Genomic DNA, 22,937 nt, shown 5'->3' with positions numbered 1-22,937 from the left:
GGTGGCATAGGGCCTGAGGAGAGAGTCCAAATAGCCTGACAGTCCTGCTGTGAGAGTGCCAGTGCCTGAGATGATGAGGCGTCCAGGATTCCCAGGTTTGTGGATCTTGGGTAGCAGATAGAATCACCCTGGTCGGGGCTCAGGGGGTGGGTCTGTGTAGATTTGTTCCTGTGTTTCTTTAGGGAGTTTCTTAAGTAGATGTAGTTTCTTTTGGTATTCCTCAGTGGGATAGGACAGTAGTGGCTTGTAGAATGTGGTGTTGGAGAGTTGTCTGGCAGCTTCCTGTTCGTAATCCGATCTATTCGTGATGACTAGGGCACCTCATTTGTCTGCCTCTTTGATTATAATGTCCGAGTTGTTATTGAGGCTGTGGATGGTGTTGCGTTCTGCATGGCAGAGGTTATGGGGCAAGCACTGTTGCTTATCGACAATCTCAGCTTGTGTACGTCGGCGGAAACACTCTATGTAAAAGTCTAGTCTGTTGTTTCGACCATCAGGAGGAGTCTATGCAGAATTCTTCTTCTTGTAGCATTGGTAGTGTTGGAGGCCCAGTACAATTTGAGTTGCTTGACCACTGTTCTACAGGCCTAGCATAGCTTCAGTTGCTTGCTTGGCTATTCTGACCCCTGTAGCATGACATCTTTCAGTTGGCAGAGACTGAATAACAGTATAGATGTCTCAGTTTCTGCATAGCACGGCACATAAAAAGACAAAATACAGATACTGTACACTTGCAGCTGCACATAGATAAGGGTGATGGGAACAAGAAGCTATCCTTGAATGTCTGGGGGTACACTTTTATTGCCAAGGGACATATTTTTACTCCTCCCCTCCTATCACCAGATGTTGTTTTGACGACCCCAATTATTATGTTGAGAATGAAATGTAGTTAAGGTAGAAACCCAATGTAGGTAATAGCATATATGATATTGAGAATGAGATAATTAGGTGAAGGTTGTTTATGGAAGGGTATAAGTAGTTGCCACTTAGAAAAAGGGGGGTGCTCCATCAACACCTGACTCCTTGGGAGGTGCTGCCGGTTGGACCAGAGGATCCACTGACTCCCTGGCGGGGTCCCTGAAGAAAGCCGTTCCTGTACACAGCCTTCTGAGTAACTGCTTAGCTCTCCAGGCTTAGTGAGTATGATATATTGTAGTTAATTTTAGGCTTTGTATCTAACTAGTATATTTATAGAAAACCTTGCACATTAAACCTTATTGATCTGCAAATCGGGCGTACCGTGTCTCACTGGTATCCACACTGATCACAAAGTGTCCAGAATCAACAGGTAGGAAGGTATCTGTGGGTTAGTGTGTTGTTCAGTGATGTGGTGGAAATATTCCTTGAGTCAGAGACAGCGAAAGTCGAATTCCAGGTCACCATAGAATTGTATCGTGTGTGGGGGTGGTAGGTCAGAAAGAGAGTCCTCGAGATAAGACGGACTCTTCTGCTGGGTTGAGCGTATAGCTGGATAGATTTACAATATTGTTGGATGAGTCAAGGGTATCTCAGTTGTGGTCTCTTGTGGCATGTAGGAGTTTAGATGGTTTAGAGTCCTTTTTCCTCTGTAGAGAAGCAAAGTGAGTGTTGTAAATGGCCTGTTTTGTTTTTGTAAAGATCAGCCACGTGGAATATTCTGTAGAAGTCTGGCTCTTCATGAGATTATCCAGCACTGAGAGTTCTTTCTTAATCTTCTCCTGTTTGCTGTACAGAATGCTGATCAGGTGATTTCGTAGTTTTTTTGTGTGTGTGAGACACAATATCTCACCCTAGTCTATATTGTATGTCGATCGTAAGGGATTTTTCACTTTCAGTCCATTTGGTATGATGTCCATTTGTTTGCATTTGGAGAGGAAGATGATGTCTGTCTGTGTGCGAGTTTTTTCATCCTCATCAGAATTGTTTACGAAGTTCCAGTCAGTTTACTTCCTGTGCAAGCTGATTGAAGGCAGTGAACTTGCAACATTGTCACTTAGGGTGTAATTGTAAAACAATACGTTGGACAAATTTCACTAAAGTCCTAATTTGCAAAACTTTTATTGCAGTTAGTGATGCACAAGATGGAAAGAATCTATTTTGACTCATAGTCCTCGTGTGTTGCAGAGCAGTCAGACATAAAAATACATCTTGTAAACATAAGCACAGTTGATGCAGAAGCCATTGAGAGATAACAACCATGGATTCCCACAATGTCTTTTTTTATGTAGCTACTTTTTAGAATTGAACCATACTTAAAAGTGAGAGAGAAAGAGAGAGAGAGGGAAAAAAAAGGAAAAATTCTTTCCATGTACACTGGGGATCTGAGCCCTTTTCCTAATTTGCTACTGAGGATTTTGAGTGACAAGGTTAGATGATTTACCAAGGTTTAGATAATGGAAAAACTGATCCTATAAGCCCTCCATGCTTGAATATCTATGGAAGTCAACAGCAATTCTATGTGTGGAGGGCTCGCAGGCTTTGGCTCACATTATTGTCTGCATCTTTATGGCTCCCACTCCTTTGCCTAGACTATTAGCATTCACAGACTCTGTCTTGCATCTGAATTTTACACTAAGCATTTTTTCTTCGAGTTGCTCCAGAAGATTAAAAAGGAGAAGCTGAACTGAAACATTTAAAAAAAAATTTAAACTTTTTAAGCTGTCAATATTTAAGTGATCGTATTTATTTTATAAAATAAATTAATATGATATATAGAGACAATAAGGAAGGAAATGCAAAACCACCACATGACATTTATGTCTAATATACATACTCTTGGAATGCCACTAAAATTAATGGCATTTACTGTATATTAATTCTATGGGAGAAGATTAGATCACTATTGTGTGTTGGTGTTATGTTCATTTCCATATTATTAGTGCTACTGGGTAGTAGTGTATAATAGAAAGGAATGCATTTTGAACATGTGTTTTCTTGGCATTTATAATATAAATTAATATAACCATGTAATGTGCCCACACTATGTTCTCAGGTTATTTTGAAGTTATGTATTCTTTTAGATAAAAGCTGTTAACTTTCATGCTTCCTTGTTTTTTTTAGTTTAACAACTTTTGGGACTCGCGTGTATTTTAGCATAGTCAAATCTGAAACTATGTTTTTGAAATATTTTGTCAATAAAAGTGTACCCTTCATATGGCATACTCAAGCTAAAAGTGTTGAACCCCTATGGTGTCTTGCATGAGAGATAGCATTGTGTGGAGCTCTCTTGGATTTGGTGGACAGGATAGTTTCTTTAGAAGGACATTTATAGACCTTGAGCTGCCTGAGCTGGCCACAAGGTTTAGCTAACACTTATAAATTAGTATTTTCAAGTTTCAGAATGTTTTTCTCTCCCCATTTAAAGTGTTTGAACTGCCCTCACTTTTTGAGAGGTCGGCATAGCAAAGAGTATAGTACTTTGACTTTTTTGTTTAGGAAACAGATTTGTTGCAGAAAATAAATCAGTTGATGATAGAATCCAGGAGAGAATGGCAGTGTATGTTTGGTAACAAATATTGTTCAAGCAAGCTAGTGCAACTGAAATGCAGCCATGTATTACCAGGACTTTCCTGTAGTTTTTAGATTAAAATCATGGAGTAGAAGTACAGAGAGGTGAATAAATAAAAAGATTTGTCAATGTATCTCATTTTACAGTATAATTTCTATGAACTATGGCCTAATCCTGCAGACACTTGTTTGGCATGGTGCTTTCTACCAAGAGTAGTCTTGCTTAAGTCGCAAGTGTTAGTCATAGTAGTAGCTGCTAGGCTCAGTTGTAAGTGTTTACAGGAACAAGACATAAAGTTGGACTACAATATGTTGATATTTACAAATCAGTAAATAAAAGAAGCAATACTGTCGTATTGGTAGAGATTGTGTTTAAACAGGTCTCCATAACCATTCCCACTTTAGATTGAGATCTTTGTAATAGAGGTGTGTTGCTAGGAAATGTTGCTAGGCATTATTAGGCTGCCCTTGCTTAGAGTTGATTAACCAACTGCATGTAATAGTAACAATTTAAATACATTTTTAAAAATCCCTTGTATAAAAGAAAGGCAAAGTAAAAAGCAATCACTTTTCTTTCTACTGTATTTGGCTGACAACTCACTTAAAATATTAGGAAAGCTTAAATCTTTCTGAAATACAAGATGCTTTCACCATTTTAATTTTGTTTTTGTTTTGGGTATTGCTTTCCTCTACTAAACAGGAAAGGACTATACTTTTAAGAATAAAAATATTATTATAGAGTTGGTACTAACAGATATGTGGCTGCAAAAGTGAAAGGTAATTTTTAAATGGTATAATTTCCTGTGGATATTGAGGGAAGGCTGTTAGATTCTAGATTAGATATTACAATAATACCAATATAAGTAATCAGCAATGTGAACTGCAGTTATTTTATATACGCACAAGAACACAAAGACTAGTATATTTTATGCAGATATAGAGGCCAAATTTTCCCGTCAGATACATGGTCATGACTCCAGTTATCTTCAGTGGGAATCATGGACACGTCTGTTCTTTGAATTTGTTGTGTACGTGTATGCATGTGTGTGATGATGTATATCTGCCAAAAAGCTTGTACTTTCACACTGATCATTTGTTACTTACATGACACTTTTTTCAAAATAGTCTGCCTTGACTTTTTATTAAGAAGTTTTGATTAAATCCTACTTCCGAGGATGATGTGGTGAATATTTATACTGTTGTTAATATTATTGATTGGGCTATCCCACTCTAGATTTTAATGTTAATGCTCTAATTTTTCCTCTTGATTTACTAAGTTGCTAACAAATATAAAGACAGTTGGCTGAAAACACAGGAGGAATTGGGAGGGAATCAGTGTTTTTGCTGAGTTACATTTTAGAGTATAAACAGGTCCAATTTGACATTTTCCCAATGTTATAGCAATAAGGAAATATAGTTAAACTGTTTAGAAAAATACTCTAAGCTAACATCCTTATTTTGAAGGCTCTACAAATTGTTACAATTCTCCTTTTAAAAAGAATAAACAAGTTGATTATTGAAAAATAGCAAAAATATTACTATAGTTGATGTGTCCCTACATCAACTATAGTTGATGATATAGTTTCTGTCCCCTGCTGATAATTTTGTGAATTTCATTCTGTTTCCTTGAGTAAATTAAAAACAGTTCATTATGTCATTAATGGCATTTGCTTTTCTTCATTTTATCCAGGGTTAATGTACCTTGTTAACAACTTTCTTATTAAATTGTGTTTCCATTACTGCAATAATTTGTACTTCTATTTTGAATGTTTGATTTAGCTCTCATTACAAAGTTGCTTGACTCCTGTAGTCAAGATTCCACATTTATTTGAAAAAATCAGAATGGTTCAAGATGGAAAGGAGCTAATAGGACACTTGGTCCATTCTCTAGTGGCAGGTGAAGAATCTTTCTCATAAGAATGTAGCATGCTATTGACCAAACTCTAATTTCATTTTTCACAAGAGTCAGAAGAAGTTGTGGCAAGACTATAGAAAGTACATTTAAATGATGGTGATATTTTGGTTAGTTTCTAGGATAGGTTTCATTGCATCATAGTACAGAGACCAACTTTCTTTGACTTACTTTTATAACTGTGAGAAGGAGCCTTTCCCTGCTCCTGCTGGCAGGCTAGTTGGCTGCTTTTATTAGATCGTGGGATTGGGTTGCTCTTACAGGGACATTCTTAAGAAATTTTGTGAAAAGAAAGAGGCTAGCATAGCTATATTTTTTACACTATTTAAACTGTGACGTCTTGTAGGATTTTATCCTTGGTGCTCTCTCTTTTCTCTAATTTAAGGCATGTAATTCTGGTTACACTCTAAACAGCAAAACACACCAATGAAATTGTAGAATTTGGGGCATATATCTAGGCACAGCTGCATCTCTCTTTAGTGACCTATATTTTGTTCTGCCTCATAGGGTGAGAACAACAGGAGCTCCTTCTTGCCCTCTAAATTTTTTTTGATACCTAGCAGGATAATGCTCAGCCAGTTCATTTTGTTTGTCCAGAAGACCTTCATTATGGCCAAAAAAGTAGATAAATCAGTACAATCTAATAATGCCATTTCTCTGCCTTTCTCTGTGAAGGCTCAAAATCATTATTTATGGTAATACTCCTTAATCTTGGTTCATAGGCCTCAAACTGCTCAAATGGATACTAGTTGCTGTCAGTTGCAATGGCTGGTCCAACTGGTTTTCTCTTCCTTCCCTGTTAAAGATGTTTCACTCCCATCTTTATTACTCTTTGTGTTACAAGAGACCTGGACTTGACATAACCCACAGCTGTCTTGTGCACTTAGCCACCATAAGATGGAAGCAAGGACATCACATTGTCTAGAAGAATTTGGCCAAAAACATCTGCAAAGCTGCTGTTACTAACTAGAACAGATAGAGTAAAAATGACAGATTCATGAGAATGGAAGAAAGTGTGATAGATTACTTTGGTCTGGATGCCTATGTCTGGAAGTTTCCTGCTAGAACTGCTTTGCTGATAAGAAAGTTTTTGCTGTTGCCTGGGAGATTGTTAGCCTATTAGAAGTTACTTTGAGTTATGCTTTGTTTTGAACTACCCATAAAAGATTAGTTAAGAGTGTGTACTTTGGAGAAGTTTGGATTTTCTAGAAGCAAGGAGACACTGACATCAATCTCCCTACCAACTAGGAGAAAGGCTGGCCTCTGGAAACCTGATGCTGCCACTTAACACCACCTCAGACTTTGGGTAACAATATTCTGGGGTGCTCTAGACTATTGCTATTTTAGATGTGTGCTTTGTACTCCATAAAACCAGGATTTTGTGATGGAAGCACTCTTGTGTGTACCAATCATTTATCAGATGGAGGTGCTGTGTCCCCCACTTCCTTATTTCCTGACACCACTTAGAAAACAGAATCTAGTTACCGTAGCTGTGGGTTCAGATACCTCAAGTGTTACCAGGGGTTATCTTCCCTCATTGCCAAAGCATATGTGGAGATGCCAGTGCACAAACAGAGAAACCAGGTCACCGAGGGGTTAATTGAGTTTCCCAAAATAACACAGAAAGTCTGTGGTAGAGCTGGTATCTCTGGACATGCCTACCATGTCTAGATTTATTAGAAATGACATCTGAAAAAGGGAGCATATACTCATTACCTCCCCAAAGAGCAATGAACTACCATAGATAAACTTAAGAAGAAGGGAACCTGACCAGAGGACTAAGGGACATAGAAATTCAAGAATTTTGATTTAGTGAAAGGCTTGGCAAAGATGCATTGTGCCAGACTGGGCTCAGGTATATTTCTGGAGGTGAGTGAGTTGCAGAAGTGAAAGCCTATTACTGCTAACACCATGCTCCAACAAATTTCAAATTTTGGACAGATTCCAGCCTAAACGTAGGTGGTGATATGGTGGGAGATAACTAAAGCTAAGACCATTTAGGTCTTTACTGATAGCAACCAACACTTTAAATTAGAGCCAGTGCTAAGACAGGAGTATAGGTATAAAATGTTCTTGGCCCACCCAACTCAAAAGGATATGAAGACTTTTTGTGGTCTGGTTCTTAAAAACTGCCGCCAAAATCAGACTTTCCTTCACCTCAGAAATAATAATTTTCTAGTGCAGAGTTTTGAACCTTCCTCTCAGAGCATTTAAGTTCTGTGTAAACTTCCTTCAGTGTCCTTGGGTTCTCTTTTCCTTAGAATGCTTAACTGTCAAGGAGGTTTCTTTGCAGTTACCATTGTTCCTCTAAGATGAACTGGTGAATATTGATTCTGTTCTGTCAGCCTCTTAAACAATATTTCACAAACACAAGAGAGTTTAGATCACAGCCCCTTGATTTGTTTCTAACTATATTTACTGATTTCCATCAGATTGTTCTCCCCTGCTTTTGTCCCTTCCCCTCCAAAGATGTGCAGATAAAGCGTAACTATTTAGATTTTTGAAGGGTGACTGTGATGTTTTATCTCAATAGAACTGTGAGTTTTATACTGGTAAATAGCTGTTTATCCAGTTCAAGACAGAAAAGTATTTTGAAGGTCAAACTTGGCTTCTATTTGAGGTTTAAAGACCAATTTAAAAGAGAGTTTCCATTTATTTTCCAAATGCTGATATTTTATACAGACTCCCTTGCAGTATTTTGCAGTGCAAAGGTTGCAGTATTGGGAAATTGACTAGACACTGACAGATTTATTTTCATTGTATCAGTGAAAGAAATGCTCAGAGACAAACAAACAACATCTTGACAAATACATTAAACATTTATAATCCCTTCAGTTTTTAACAACTGAAGTGGTCTTAGTAAGAAAAGAGAAGACATTTATTTGTTGTTAAATATAATTTTTAACCTGATAGTGCCTTTTTTAAAAAAACACTTGCTTTTTAAAGAAAATATACCAAAGGTATGCTTTTAGAGATTTATACCTGTATAATAAGCCTCCACACATACTGGCAAAATTAAGAACTGTAATTCACAACTGATGATCGTAAGGTCGAGGTTATAGTTTAGACAGTGCTCAGGCATTTTTACCACCATATCCTATCGTCAACCTATGAGCATTTATTGCGTTTTTCTTGATGTAAGCATTTCAAGGATTAAATGCTCTCCCAGAAACCTGAGGTAAAAATTATGGTAATGGTTTTAATTTGAGGCTGTCTTGTGAGAAGTGCATTAACATGGTTCTTATTGCTATTTTAGTTATGTTTCTGGCATCACCTATTTTCAGTCAGGGTGGAGAGACTTTGGCCCAAATGCTGGATTTTTGCTGGAGTTGGTAGTTGTAACTACTGTTCTTTAATAAGAGGTGTTTCAGTTTCAATAGTTATTTACATATTTGATTAATCTTGGCAGCAGAAGTTGTAACCTGGTCAAAATGGTTCATTATATCACTCAAAGTCTGGCTAATCATCATTGATTGCTTGTTTGTCACTTTCGTAGATTATACTATTTTATGGATTTACTGTAAGGCATAAACCAAAATACTGTACAGAAGTGATTTCTTAGTGCCAAATGTTCTTGTGGAATCTCCTGTGCTCAGTTTCAATAGAGATTGTTGAAAAAACATTGTTATGCCTTGACTTCTTGTTTTGTTGCTCAGGCTTTGCACATTAGGCTTCTCACCTGTTGCATTCTCTGTCCATTAATGAATTTGAAGTGCAGAGTCCCTTGTGGTTTTTGAAACTCGGTTAAGGTCCTATTTACTTTAGTTGTGCTTTCAGTTAGTTTGGTATATTGCTACTTGTTGTTTTTTATTGCTTTGAAGTGGTCTGGGTGCATGCACTATTGACATAAAGGTATCTGTTATACTGCTAAATGAAATGATTGATTGTAGTTGCTTCATAAATTATACAGGCTGATGATTGTTTATGTGGCCATACTCAAAATACCTAAAGTAAGAATATAGCGCAATAGTTTAAATATAGACTAGATAATATCTTTATTTGAAGGCATGTGGTTTTCTATTTTATTTATTGCTAATATTGAACAAAAGTTTTTCTATGATCATTATGCATTTGGGCTTAATTCAACCCTGCAGGACTTACTTAGATTCTTGCAGCAGAAGAATTGGCCCTCTGAGTATGATTTGAACAATTGACACTCTTTCAAAAAACCATATAGTTTGAGAATATGCATGTTCCTATAAATTTTAGAGGAAAAGAAAAGCAGTCATATAAATGTGTCATGCTAGTGACAATGTTTATAACAACAGATAAATAGGTAATGCTAAGTAAAAATGTTGTTTATGCTTTAAGTATATTTAAAATCTTAGAAAAGGGCTGAGTTTCTGCAGTTAACTTGACCATATATTAAAACAGTGTACACTGATGATTCTAACATTAACTGAATCTGTCAGATGTAGGTTTACTCTCAAGCTTTTAGAAACTGAGAAATCAGGGAACTGTTAAATCTGCGGAAAAGAAGCAGATCACCTCAACATATAACATTAGCATGCAACAAGAAACTAAAAACATGAGTAGGCAGCAGAGCCTATGAAGGGCTTCCTTGGGTATGGGCTTCTTGTCACTAATATACTGCTTATAACAATAGCATACACCGTGTTATGAGCACTTGTATCTTCATAAAGGTACCATTTGTTTATTACACAAGTTCAGTTCATATTGTAATTCCAGTAGTTTTAAGACCATGCTGTTTTGTAAATTAGTTTGCATAATTATACTTTGATGGCTTTTTCATTACATTTAATGGCATTAATGTTCTGTATCAATAAGTACATTGTTTTATAGTTCAAAGAGGAAATTTACACACACAAAAAGGATCAGTAATGTGTTTTGTTTAAAATGTGTTATGTAGAATGTTTGGAGGGGGGAGGGTAAAAGATGAAGGTTTCAAATTTGACAGTAGACTGTATCTCCTAATCTGTCCCATATCCTAACTGTAGCATTTTGAATTTGTAGAGACCAATTAATTTGACTGAGTGCAGAGAACAGCAAATTTTAAAAGGATACTGTCAGTGGCCTTTTAAAAAAATAATTTCTCATTGTGATTAGTCCCCATTGTCTGCAGTCCTTTGACTTGAAAATAAATTTACCTTCTACTGTTTTTGTCTTGCTTCAATATGCAAGCATTAAAGTAAATGTCTCCTCTCCATGCATGAGCACAATTTGCACTAATGATGATAGATATTTCACGTGCACACTGAGAGGCATTTGTAGTCAGCATACGTTGTTGTATTTCTGATGCAGAGGAAGTTAGTATGGATGTCGTCTGTTAGTTTTCTGTCTGTGAATTGCCAACATTATTGCAGAACATCATTTTAGTCTGCAGAATGTGCTGTTGTGGGAACAGTGTTAAAGGAAACTCTCAAATTCTATGTTGTTATTTCACATCAGACTAGGAGCCTGAAATTTTTTTGAATTATGAAATAATAGATTTTAAAAAATGTGGAAAATAGAGGGTATTTTCCTCATGCTGTTATGGTTTGAGGGCAGGTCCAAACCTAAATGAGTTACTGGTGTCCCTTTTTTTTTTTTTTTTAGTAAATAGTCATGATTTTACATGTAAAATAGAAAAAGAGAAAAACTGGAAATACGGAAAATTATTGCTGTGTATATTAGGTGCATTGACAAATTGCTGTCTCTTAATAGTTTGCGCCTTTATACCACATTGAACTCCAGATCATGGTCCTGTGTTAAAACCCTGTGGTGGGTAGGAGAGGGTGTATGTGTGTGAGGGGGGCAAAAGGAGAGGGAAATAATTATGTAAGAGTCTGGAAAGTATAAATCTTTCCCTCTGTTCTCAACCCACTTCACAGAACATAGATCAGGGATTCTCAAACTTTTTTTCCCCGGACCCCCTTTGAAAATATTTCAGGCTGTGATGACCCCCCCCCAAAAAGTGATGACCCCCCACCCCCCAGGTCATGTCACCCTTACTTCTGTGCTGCTGCTGGAGGTGGCGCTACCTTCAGAGCACCCAGACAGCAGCTGTTGCTCTCTGGCCACCCAGCTCTGAAGGGCTCTGGCTGTCAGCCATGCAAGGGGCTGACAGTCACAGCCACGGCATATGCAGGGGCTGACAGCTCGCGACCCCCCCCCAAATAACCTCGCGACTGCTAGAGGGGTCCCGACCCCCAGTTTGAGAACCCCGTACATAGATGAAGCAAATACTACAAGTTATGGGCTGCTTCCTCTGTTCCCTGTCTGTCAGAATTTTGACCCACAACATGATGGCATAATAAGCACTTTAGCTCATGAATCCCACTGGCCCCATCCCTCACTACCCTTTTTTGTGCAGCTATAGAGACCTGCTATGGAGCCCTGCCTTTCCATGATTTGCATGGCATAGACATGAGGATAACAGAGGTTCTCCTGTATTTACATTCTTTCATTCTTTGGGGGGGGAGCAACAAAGCAAGACTTGGACAATAATGAGCAGAGCCTTTTCAAATGAACTGTAACATGCGATCTGAAATAGGGGCATATCTTTACTTAAGCCAAACTCCCATTGACATCAGGATTCAGTTTCCATCCTCTTGTTCAAAATGTATATGAATTCAATGGGAAGGTTTGTGAAGAGTCATGGGCTGCTTTGTCTTCCATATGCTGAGGACACATGACTATGTATCTGGATCTTACCTAGCCCCACTGATGTGACAAATTGGATGACTAGGTGTCTACTTCAATTGGAGGCTGGATGACAGCTATCAGGTTGAGACTCAATCCAGATAAAACCAAAGGTGCTAGAACTAAGGGTACTGGGGGTGCTCCTGCACCCCCTGTGTTGAAGAAGAGAATTGTTGCAGACAATTAATAATTGTACAAATGATTTTCAACTCATAGGAATTACAATATAACAAATCACCTTTTTAAATTACTCACTTGTATTGGATTGAGAAATAGTGGTTTTGTGTGCGTGCGTGTGTGTGTTTGAGAGAGAGAGAGAGAGAGAGAGAGAGAGAGACCTTGTTTTTAAGGACTGTGTTGTTTTTCCTAAAAATTTATTAATAACCTTACAGTTTCAGTCAGCCCATTAATTGAGAGTGTGTTGCTGTCTAGCCTGAAGTTGAATGTGCTAATCCTGTCATTTTACCTTCCTGAGCGCAGTTCTGCACTACAGGATTATCAACCCAGTTATCATAAGAGTAATATTAGGTTATCCTAGCTCTGTGAACAAATTTAATTAACTGCAAAAAATATTCCTTTTCTCTGCTTTGCCCAACTTTCAGAAATATGTAGTACTGTAGTGGAATTCCAGTAATAACGGATATGTAGCATATATGACACGCGAAACATTGTAGAATATAAACTATACACAACGTTTGGCATTATCTGCACATTGGCTTTAGTATCAGGATCCATAACTTGATTTCAGTTTACTTTTTAGTGTGCTTTCATGGGTTTTCCCCTGTTGCACTTTGCTCAGATGCCAACACTGAAATCTCACAATGAAAACTATCTTAAATTTATGCAAGTGCTAAAGGAAATATGAAAAAAGGTATTTTTTCCAATGTGCACTCTTCTTGCATAAAATCTTCAGCAAACTTAAATGCCATCAAAACTAGTTATAGTTAAAATGTGAAATATTTGCTCCAGAGCATGAAATTAATGTTTTGTAATGTAATAAACACACTAAAAATCTGACTTTAGTGACCTTGTAGAGCAGATAACAAATAATGCTGCAGAATGATGACCTGAAAAATATTTGTAAGTAGCAAATCCACCTAGCCATACATTTATAGTAGTGACTTATTTGGTGCTTATTGACATAAACAATGGGCTATAATTACAGATAGAAGGAGCAAGTTATATTTTTACATATTGTATTATAAGTTTTAAACCTAAATTTCTGGACCAAATTTGTTTTTCATATATAAGCATTCAGTTCCCATGGAGTTTGTGTTGACTATATTTGCATGCCTGAGATTAGAATTTGGATCAAATAAACTTGAATTTATTTAGATTTCTTGATATGTCTATCTTTAGCTCTATATGCTTTACAGTAATTGAAAAATTCAGTACAAAATTACTATCCACTAATATATATTGAACTGCCCATGTAATATCACAAAATTAACCAATGTTAATAACTCTTGAGTATGACTATCTATATCTTTCAAACCACTTCTTCCTCAGATACCTGATGGGAATAAACTGTATTTTTAGGACCGCACTGGAATTAATCAGTTCAGTCCAGATCTCAAGGATTTTACCCCCAAAGTTCTGTGTGGAGTAACAGGGAATGGGCTTATGTGTTGGGAGAAGTGGATGTAAATAAGGAGATGTAATGTGGAGAAGAAGAAATCACGATTGTAGGTTACAAGGGTTGGATGAAACTTTAATGAGTTTTTGTTGTTGTTTTGTTTCTTTGTTTTAGTTTTCTGGGTTGTCGGTTTTTTGTTTTTGCCTGGTTGTGTGTGCGCATTTGAGCAACTTTAACTGTTTTTAGTTAGTTTATTTTTTGTTAGTGTAGGGAAATATATAGAGTGAAATCCTAATCCCAGTGAAGTCAGTGGAAGTTTTGCCATTGACTTCGGTGAGGCAAAGGTCTCACCTATTATTATATATAATTACATTTTTAAAAAAGTTTAAAAGGACACTGTGTTTGCAAGGTCAACCACTCAAAAGTTAGGAAATGCCAAATGTAGGTTGCCCATGCTGCCTTCTTATGCATATGCACTCTGATAGTCTTTAAGTACATCAAGTTTTCTAGCTCTCTTAGTCCTATGCAAATGAACTCATGGTAACTCTCACCTGTCTCTGAAGCCAGAGGGATATGGAGAGGTAATCCCAATAACATGTTTAAAACAATTTTAAACTGGTTTTGGGGGGATGAGGTTTTTTGTTTTGTTTTTGTTTTTTGTAATATATAGTGTGTATGTGTGTGTGTATATGTGTGTGTGTATATGTATATATGCATGATGGTGGGGTGTGACTAGTGAGTACTGCAGCTGGGTCAAACTCATGTGAAACCACCATCCTTATACCACATATTCTCTCTCTATCTGCATGCATGTCTTTTTTTTTTACTTGTTTCTATTTGGTTTTTAAGTGTTTTTTAAGTTGAACATAATCTCTCTCATGCACACAGACATACACTCTCTCTCTTTTTCATCTCTCCCTCCCTCCTGGCCACAATTTTTTTTTTAAAATCTCACCTTCCTTTTACATGACAGAAGTTATAAACTACAGTTCAGGTATTCTTAGAGTCCAAAGCAGATTAATTCTGATAGCGTCAGTGACTACTGAACATTTCACAGTCATTGCTAAATATCAGCAAGGTGCTCTAGCTGTGTAAGATGCCCCCAATTTTCCTTTTGAGGTTTCTGGGGGATTTGCCACCACTGAGAGGATGGTCCTGAGGCAGCTGCCATATGGTTACTGTAGAGGGGCTAGAAATTACTGGGCTTTTGTGTACTTTTGTGCCGCTCCACTGGCTATATGGTCTTGGTAGAGGTGAGCAGGCAGAGCATAACGTATTCTGTACCTGTTCTCTTTTGCTGCTGCTATGCTGGTCCTAGGGGCCTCTTTCTATAACCTGTTTTTTCCATTGTAAATTAGGGTATAATTTAGCCTTCACCATTTTTATTATTATAGATTTTGTGTGAGAGGAAAGAATCTGCTTAACTCTCAGAGCCCAGATTGGTTTGTGAGAGTAGGCATTGGAGGTGTAACACACTTTTACTTGAAAACCAAAAAGTAAAACTCTCATTGATTCAGTTTTGCTGGAGTAAGGGCTGCAAAATTTGGACCATGAGTATTTCCAAATTCTGATGATGTGCTTTATAAAACATGTCACTCTGTTGTGTGATGAAGGCTTCCTGCATTGATTTAGGAAATAACCCTTAGATAGTCACTCATCTGTCATATCACTGCCTAAGAACTGTCAATCACTTGAATAATTTAGAAGACATCCTGTAGACCATATTTTTTCCTGTCACAACAAAAGTCTTTCATGATTACAAATAAATAATGGCATAATATTGCACATTAAGACAAAGGGTGTGTGTATGTTTTGGTAAAACCAAGTTACTTCCATTGTTGTCTTTGTATGAATTGGTATGGTTACCCATTGTGAGCTATTAGACATTTTAAATTGCTGAGATAGAGGTCTTTGACTAGCACTAATGCACATAGCAAATGGAAAGGTTAAGTTTTATTATTACAATATGTTTGTGCTAATATTCACCTACTGTTGATCTATTAAATTATGCTGGAGAACAATACATAAATAACCATTTTGGCAGTGCAAAAAATCTTTCTAAGTCTTCTTGCAGTTGATGTTGTTACAGAAAATATTAATTAAAATAAACCATATAGCATATCAAGTGGCGTGACTTACTAGTGAACAGTGAGAAAATGGTTCCTAGGCTTATTTTGAATTTATAGAACCAATCTGATCTGGAAATCAGACTGGAATCTTTGTAGAAATGTGGGAAAGGGTTTTGTGACTTTTACAGCACCATATGTTTTCATCCATGTTGGAAATAGAATGAGAATTCATAGATTCTAAGGCTGAAAAGGATCATTATGATAATCTAACCTGACCTCCTGCATAATACAGGCCATGGAATTTCCACCAAAATAATTCTTGGAGCATATCTTTTAGAAAAACATTCAATATTGATTACCCTTGATAAATTGTTTTAATGGTTAATTACTCTCATCGGTAAAAAATTTACATCTTATTTCCCGTCTGTATCTGTCTAGCTTTCACTTCAAGCCATTGGATTGTGTTAAACCTTTCTCTGCTAAATCGAAGAGCCCATTATTAAATACTTGTTCCCCATATAGATACTTAGACTAATCAAATCAGCCCTTAACCTTCTGTTAGCTAAACTAAATAGATTGAGCTCTTTGAGTCTATCACTGCAAGAAATGTTTTCAAATCCTTTAATCATTCTCATGGCTTTCTCTGAATCCTCTCCAATTTATCAGCATCATTCTCGATTTGTTAGCATTAGAACTGGACACCATATTCCAGTAGTAGTCACACCAGTGCCAAATACAGAGGCAAAATAATCTCCTAATTGAGATTCCTCTATCTATGCATGCTAGGATCGCATTAGTTCCTTTGGACAGACTGTCCTCCTTGCGGCTCATGTTCAGCTGATTATCCACTATGATCCCCAAATATTTTTCAGAATCACTGATTCCCAGGATAGAGTCCCCTATCCTGTAAGTATGGCCTATATTATTGTTTCAATAGCCTATCTTGCAGTATTTTACCTTCCAGTCCTAACACTTCTGAAAACCAATTACTTGTCTTACAGTTTCTATGAGTATTGTTCTTTTTCTTAAAAGATATTATTACTTTTTTAGGTATTAATATAAAATCTGTGTCTCTATGGTGACCCTTTTCACTTGATTTCAGGTGCTGTTGTCAGGACTGATTGGTGTTGTCTCATGGAAAAGGCCTCTCTCACTTGTGGTAAGTGATAATCCTTTCTTAGTCATGTCAGGCAGTTCCTTGACCTGCAATGGATGTTAAACATTTAAAACTAACACAGTTAAAAACTGTATACATCTCATCAATTTCCTTCTTAGGCATTTGTGTTAACATTTTCAGAGGCTTTGCCATATGGGTTTGAACCCACTGGATTTTCACTTTGAACTTGGGGTCCAGTTTAGCTCAAATCTCAAAGTAAAACTCAGTCAAAACCCTTGAGTTTTGCCATGTTTTTTTCAATCAGGCAAGCTGCAGATTTCACAATCAATGCAAACTCAGAACTCAATATAGATTTGCTCAAAATGTTAATGAAATTGAATTTGTAACTCAACTTGAGCTCAGGTAAGTGTCATATACCTTGCAATTTTGTTTTGAACATTTCACACAGCTCTCATGCGGCATCCTCAGAAATTAAGATTTCTGTATAGAATAAATAACTTTTGGGGAGCACAGAGAAATTTATACAATCAGAATATTGATGAACTTTTACACGCAAAATATATCCTTACCATTTGGACATTACAAATTCTTGTGGAAGAAGACTTCAGAAGGGACACTAAAAACAATACCTTTCAGCTATATTGTTGGTTTGTCTGGTTTAGTTAATGTCCCAATGAGTAAAATAATGTCTTGCTAATATTATTCTAAAAGAGATTTTGTTACATCAGATGCAAATTATGAACAGAATGGTTCTCATTAGATATGTTCATCAAAGAACCAATGAAAAGATGTGGGACTGTTTTCATCTTTAACACAACTAATTTACTGCGGAATCATAGACTTCAGTAATACAGGACTATGTTGCATACCTCTCCCAGTTTATGTACTAAAATCACATTATTTATAACATTTGGTATTATTCACTAAAGAAAATAAGTGTTTTGAACATATTTTTTGGAAATGTATTTAAATTTAACTGATGAACATTATGGATTACTTGTATTTGTCATCTTGTTAAAACACAGTATAGATAACCAATGAAACTTTCTAGTGTTTGAGCAAGATATATCCAACCAATATTGAATAGTATTCATTTTCATATTCTTTAGATAATAATTCAGCAGGACCAGTTTGCTGATGAGTTTAAAAAATATTTAGTAGTCCTCACTTTAATCCAAAGTGGATAGGAGCCTCAGCTGAATAATTTATCGTGTTTTAGCTTGTCAAACAGAATGTTTCTATAGATATTCTCTCAACAAAAAGAGCAACCAAAATTATATAGAGAGCCTGTCCATTAATTGGATATACTTAGGGAGATTCGCTTAGGAAAAAAGGATTTAATTTGCCAACAGCAAATTAAAGCAAAACCTTGAACACTTTTGACTTTAGGTTGCAACACTTTATACAGAAACCTAAATGTACTCCTAGTACTGCGTTGTACATTTAAAAAATTCCTAACATATCATATACTGTGAATATCTTAATGAAATCAGAGCACTTGGAACAAAGGAGCTGTGTTGGGGGTTCTGTTTGTTTGCAACAGCTAAGAAAAACATATGTTTTGACAGTAATGTAGCCATTAAAAGACCTGTGATTTGTTCCCACGTCAGATTATTTTATTACTTTTTTCTTATGCGTCAAAGGATTGAGATGGTATTGATATTTACTATTGAATAATTTTGCTGTTTAAGAGTTAATTCTTTCTAAATTTTGGTAGCAGTTGTAGCCTGAGCTATAGATTACATATTAATTATATTGATTACTTAAGAATTCTCAGTTATCACTTCGAGGATTGACAGGTTCTTTTCCCAAGATCAAGCCCAGTATTATTCAAATTATTATATAGTTGGGAACCCCGATGTTCACAACCATAACACCCACACTATAGGAACTCTTCCATATTTACAAATAGTTTGTTAATACAGTTAGCCCAGTCACAAACATAGTTACAAACATCCCAAATCAATAAGGTAGATAGAGATATTACAGAATGTACATCTGCACATCCAGATATTCTCACCATCTTTTGCTGAACAACCTGAAATGTTAGCCATCATCTTCCTCATCACCATCACCCTTCCCCTCATCGCCAGTGGCCATCATTCTGGCACCTACCAAGGACGTCTTTATCCTACTGCCCCTAGTTGGGATGCAACTTTTATAATATGATATGCTGACGCCACTATGTTTGATGCATATTCAGTAGGGGTATTTCCCCTTTTTCTTATTTGTATTTCTTCACCTTACTAATGTTGGCATGTCCTTTTCCTATTGGTTAGTATATCAACAATCTCAACTTATTATCATATAGGTTAATTTATTACCATGGCCCTCTTGTGGTTAGGTATCTGTGGATGTAGCTCATGTACCTGTTATATATGTCGATATGTTGCCATGACGCCCTTATGGTTGGGTCATGTTCCTGTGGTCAGAAATTCCCCTCAAACACTCTATTTTCAGTTCCCCAATACTTGGGGTTTTCTGTTGGGCCTTTTATCTGTTCAAAGTTTATCTGTTCAAAGTTCATAGGCCTCAAGCCTTATGCTAACTTGTTGAAGTTAATGTCTTGCAAGGAACCTACAGGTCTATATCATGTATTACTGCTAAATATAATAAAAGCAGCTAAATATAATGAAGGGAAGGCAGTGAAAAGGCAAGTTAGCCCTATGGGCTACATAGTGGAAACCAGGCATCTGTCTTGCACCATAATAGCGCTCTATTATTTTAGCCATTTTGTTGCTCTTTCAATATATAGTTAAATTCTTTATACCTTTAAGAATCATATTTTCCAAATTGTGCATACATTATTTGTGTATAATTACCATGATCATTAATGCAATTGTTTATGTATATAGGGGTTGTATAAACACAATTCTGCAACTCTGGGCTTCTATTTTCTATTATCTATTATTTCTATTTTCTATTATCATTTGATGCTCTGGAAGCTTGTAAGAGGTTTATTCTACTGCAAAATATTTATTTAATGCTAATGGTTAACACTGTATTAACACTGTTAACGCTGTATTTTTGTGTATAATTACCATGATCATTAATGCAATTGTTTATGTATATAGGGGTTGAATAAACACAATTCTGCAACTCTGGGCTTCTATTTTCTATTATCTATTATTTCTATTTTCTATTATCATTTGATGCTCTGGAAGCTTGTAAGAGGTTTATTCTACTGCAAAGTATTTATTTAATGCTAATGGTTAACACTGTATTTTTCTGTGTGTTTTGGTTTAGCCTATGACTTTTTGAAAAAAGTATACTCTTGAACAAGCATTTATTCAAGTAGGCTCCACTGCAGTAGTTTTGACTGTAGTGGGTATTTATTGTATTACTATGTAATTAGCACTGTTAGTAGATGTAAAACATGTTTTAAACCTTTGTGTGTGCATAATCTGTGCAGATATATAGGAATACCTTGTTAATTTAGCTTCTTCGAATAGTGTCCCTATGGGTGTTCCACTGTAGATGTGTTTACACCCTGCACCTCTGAGCGGAGATCTTTGGTAGCAGTGACCATTGGGCCCGCACATGCACTCTCCCACCCTCATGTTCTGCCTTGAGCCTAATTAGCACTGCATAGGCCCTCTGATGCTGAGGGTCCTGATAAAAATAAAGAGGGGAAAAAGCGAGAGTTATACTGATTGCTCCCACTTGGCTGAGACAGATGCGGTACCCATACCTTGCAGAGCTAGCAGTGTGTCCACCAGTCCCTCTTCAACTCACTCTTCACCACCTCACAGAATGATGGACAAACTCTCCATCCCAACCTATGGATCCTTCAGCTCAAAGCTTAGCTCCTTCATGGTTCCAACACATAGAGAACTACTGCTCCAAGGAGGTATAGGAAGTGTTGTTGCATAGTAGGAAATTGGCTCCTCACTGAACTTACCTACAAAAATGGAAAAGATTCCTGGCTTGGTGTACGACTAAAAAAAATTACCGCAGTATCTAATTCTCTCCCTGTCGTACATACTGGGCCTCAAGAAGACAGGGCTCCCTCAGCTCACTCAAAATACATCTTGCAGCCATAATGACCTTCTACCAGCACATAGAGGATTATTCAGTCTTTACCCACCCAATAACAAAGAGATTCCTCAAGGGCATAGGGAACTTCTTCCGCCAATGTGTGAGCTGAATCTAGGTCTAAGGAGTCTAACTAGACCACCCTTTGAGCCTATGGCTACGTGTTCTCTTGCAGACCTATCAATGAAGACAGCGTTCTTAGTAGCTATCACCTTGGCACTAAGGATAGCAGAAATAGTGGCATTAATGGCACACACCCCTTTCATGATTTTCTTTAAAGACAAGGCCACTCTGAGACCACTCCCAAAATTCAATCCCAGGGTGACTTTGTCTTTTCACATGAACCTCCTCATTCATCTTCCACATTTTACCCAAAGCCTCACTGTGATAACAGGGAGGCTATACTACATACACTTGATATTAAGAGAGCCTTGGCCTTCTATTTGGACAGAATGAAGGTCTTTAGGAAATCTCCCAAGCTGATCCTATCAATTGCGGAAAGGCACAACAGTATCAGCTCAGAAACTCTCATGGGTCTCGAACTGTATTAACTACTGCTATCATGTTCGTAATTTGGTACCTCCACCTGGAATCCATACAGATTCCACAAGGTCGGTTTCCACCTTGGTTGCCTTTATTAAAGGATATTCCTATTCCAGAAATCTGCAGGGCAGCAACTTGGGTATCTTCTCATACCTTTGCAGATTATGCAGAACTAGACTCCTCCTCTTCCGATGCCATCTTCATCTCCACTTTATTGTCATCCATAACAGACTCAACTCTGAAGCCCCAACCCTCCATCGGGGATGCTGCTCGGGAGTCATCTATAGTGGAGCACTCAAAAGGACACTATTTGAAGAAGAAGTTACTCAGCTTGCGCAGTAAGGATGGTTCTTCGAGATGTGTGTCCCTATGAGTGCTCAGGCCTGCCAGCCAGGGAGGGCAATTGCCCAGGGGCCCAGCGATTTTAAGGGGGCCCAGCGATTTTAAAAAGGCCCAGGCCATGGGCAGCGGGGTGAAAGCTTCACCTTGGGGAGGCTAGCTCCCTATCCCGCGTCTTCTGTCCCCACCCACAGTCCATCCCTGTTTTGCCCCAGGCCCCACCCTGCTTGCTTACCGCCATGTCCCTCCCCTCTTGGCCCCACTCCTGTCTTCTGGTAACTTTTCCTGCTTGGCCTCCCCACAGTCGCGTCTCCCCTCCCCTCTCAAACCCGCCTGCTGCCGCACACCATGTGCATCTCTCTTCTCTTCTCCCACTTGCCCCCTGCCACTGCTCACCCTGTCCCTCCTCCCCCCTTCCCCACTCAGCCTCCCCAGCTGCCTGAGGGAAGGTGAAGTGTGGAAGGAGAGGAGGGAGACTGAGTGATGGGGGGAGGAGGCGGGGCCTGGGGTAGAGTGGGGGCGGGGCCTGGAGCAGACTGTGGTTGGGGCTGCAGGCAGAAGAGGCGGAGTGGAACTGTTCTGTCATGGGGCCAGGAATTCCGGTTGGTGGCCCTGTGGGTGCTCCACAACCCACCCTCCCCCCTCTACTTAAGAGTTATCTATAGTGTCTCTACGGTAGAGAAAGAAAGGAGGATGGTTTGCCCGTGCAGCGCTAATTAGCCTTGAGGCAGAACACTAGGGAGGGAAGGAGAGCACATATGCAGGCCCAACGGACTCTGCTACCAAAGATATCTGATCAGAGGCGCAGGGTGCAGACACACCTACAGTGTAGCATCCATAGGGACATACATCTCAAAGAACCATCATTGCTGCAGAAGATCAGTAACTTCTTTTATATCTATCACTACATACTACATATCAGTACGAGTTCCATGTAACTTAGAGTTACCAAAATGGATTTCCATTCACCAGAATAAAAAGTTGGCTGGTTTTGGTTTTTACGGTGTTATTCTTTTTCTTCTCCTTAGACTGACCATTGATTCCATTATTTTTCACCCTGCTCCTCGCTGTGTACAATATATTCTGGGCTTAGTGCAATCAAAGGAGAATATCAAGGACTTTTTCATATTTTTATCTGCATTTTCTCATTAGTGACATGCTGACGAGAATACAATCTAAGAAGCTAATTTAGAACCATATTTTCTTTATATTAACGTA

The 22,937-nt window shown here is 37.8% G+C and overlaps 1 protein-coding gene across 3 annotated transcripts in view; it reads left to right on the top strand.

Moving 5' to 3' along the window:
* Positions 1-22,937, top strand: part of ENTREP2 (endosomal transmembrane epsin interactor 2) — a 344,249-nt gene that overhangs the window by 128,175 nt on the left and 193,137 nt on the right. For all 3 annotated transcript variants that reach the window (XM_067534559.1, XM_067534563.1, XM_067534560.1), the window contains exon 2: positions 16,788-16,844. In XM_067534559.1, coding sequence (XP_067390660.1) covers positions 16,788-16,844 — 57 coding nt within the window. The remainder of the gene's footprint in view (positions 1-16,787; positions 16,845-22,937) is intronic.

The sequence above is a fragment of the Emydura macquarii genome, unplaced genomic scaffold (genome assembly GCF_026122565.2).
Source record: "Emydura macquarii macquarii isolate MOO-44397 ecotype Brisbane River unplaced genomic scaffold, CSIRO-AGI_Emac_v2 contig_3451, whole genome shotgun sequence".
Lineage (NCBI taxonomy): Eukaryota > Metazoa > Chordata > Testudines > Chelidae > Emydura > Emydura macquarii.
The sequence above is the reverse complement of the archived record's forward strand: the minus strand, read 5'-3'. Positions and strand labels throughout refer to the sequence as shown.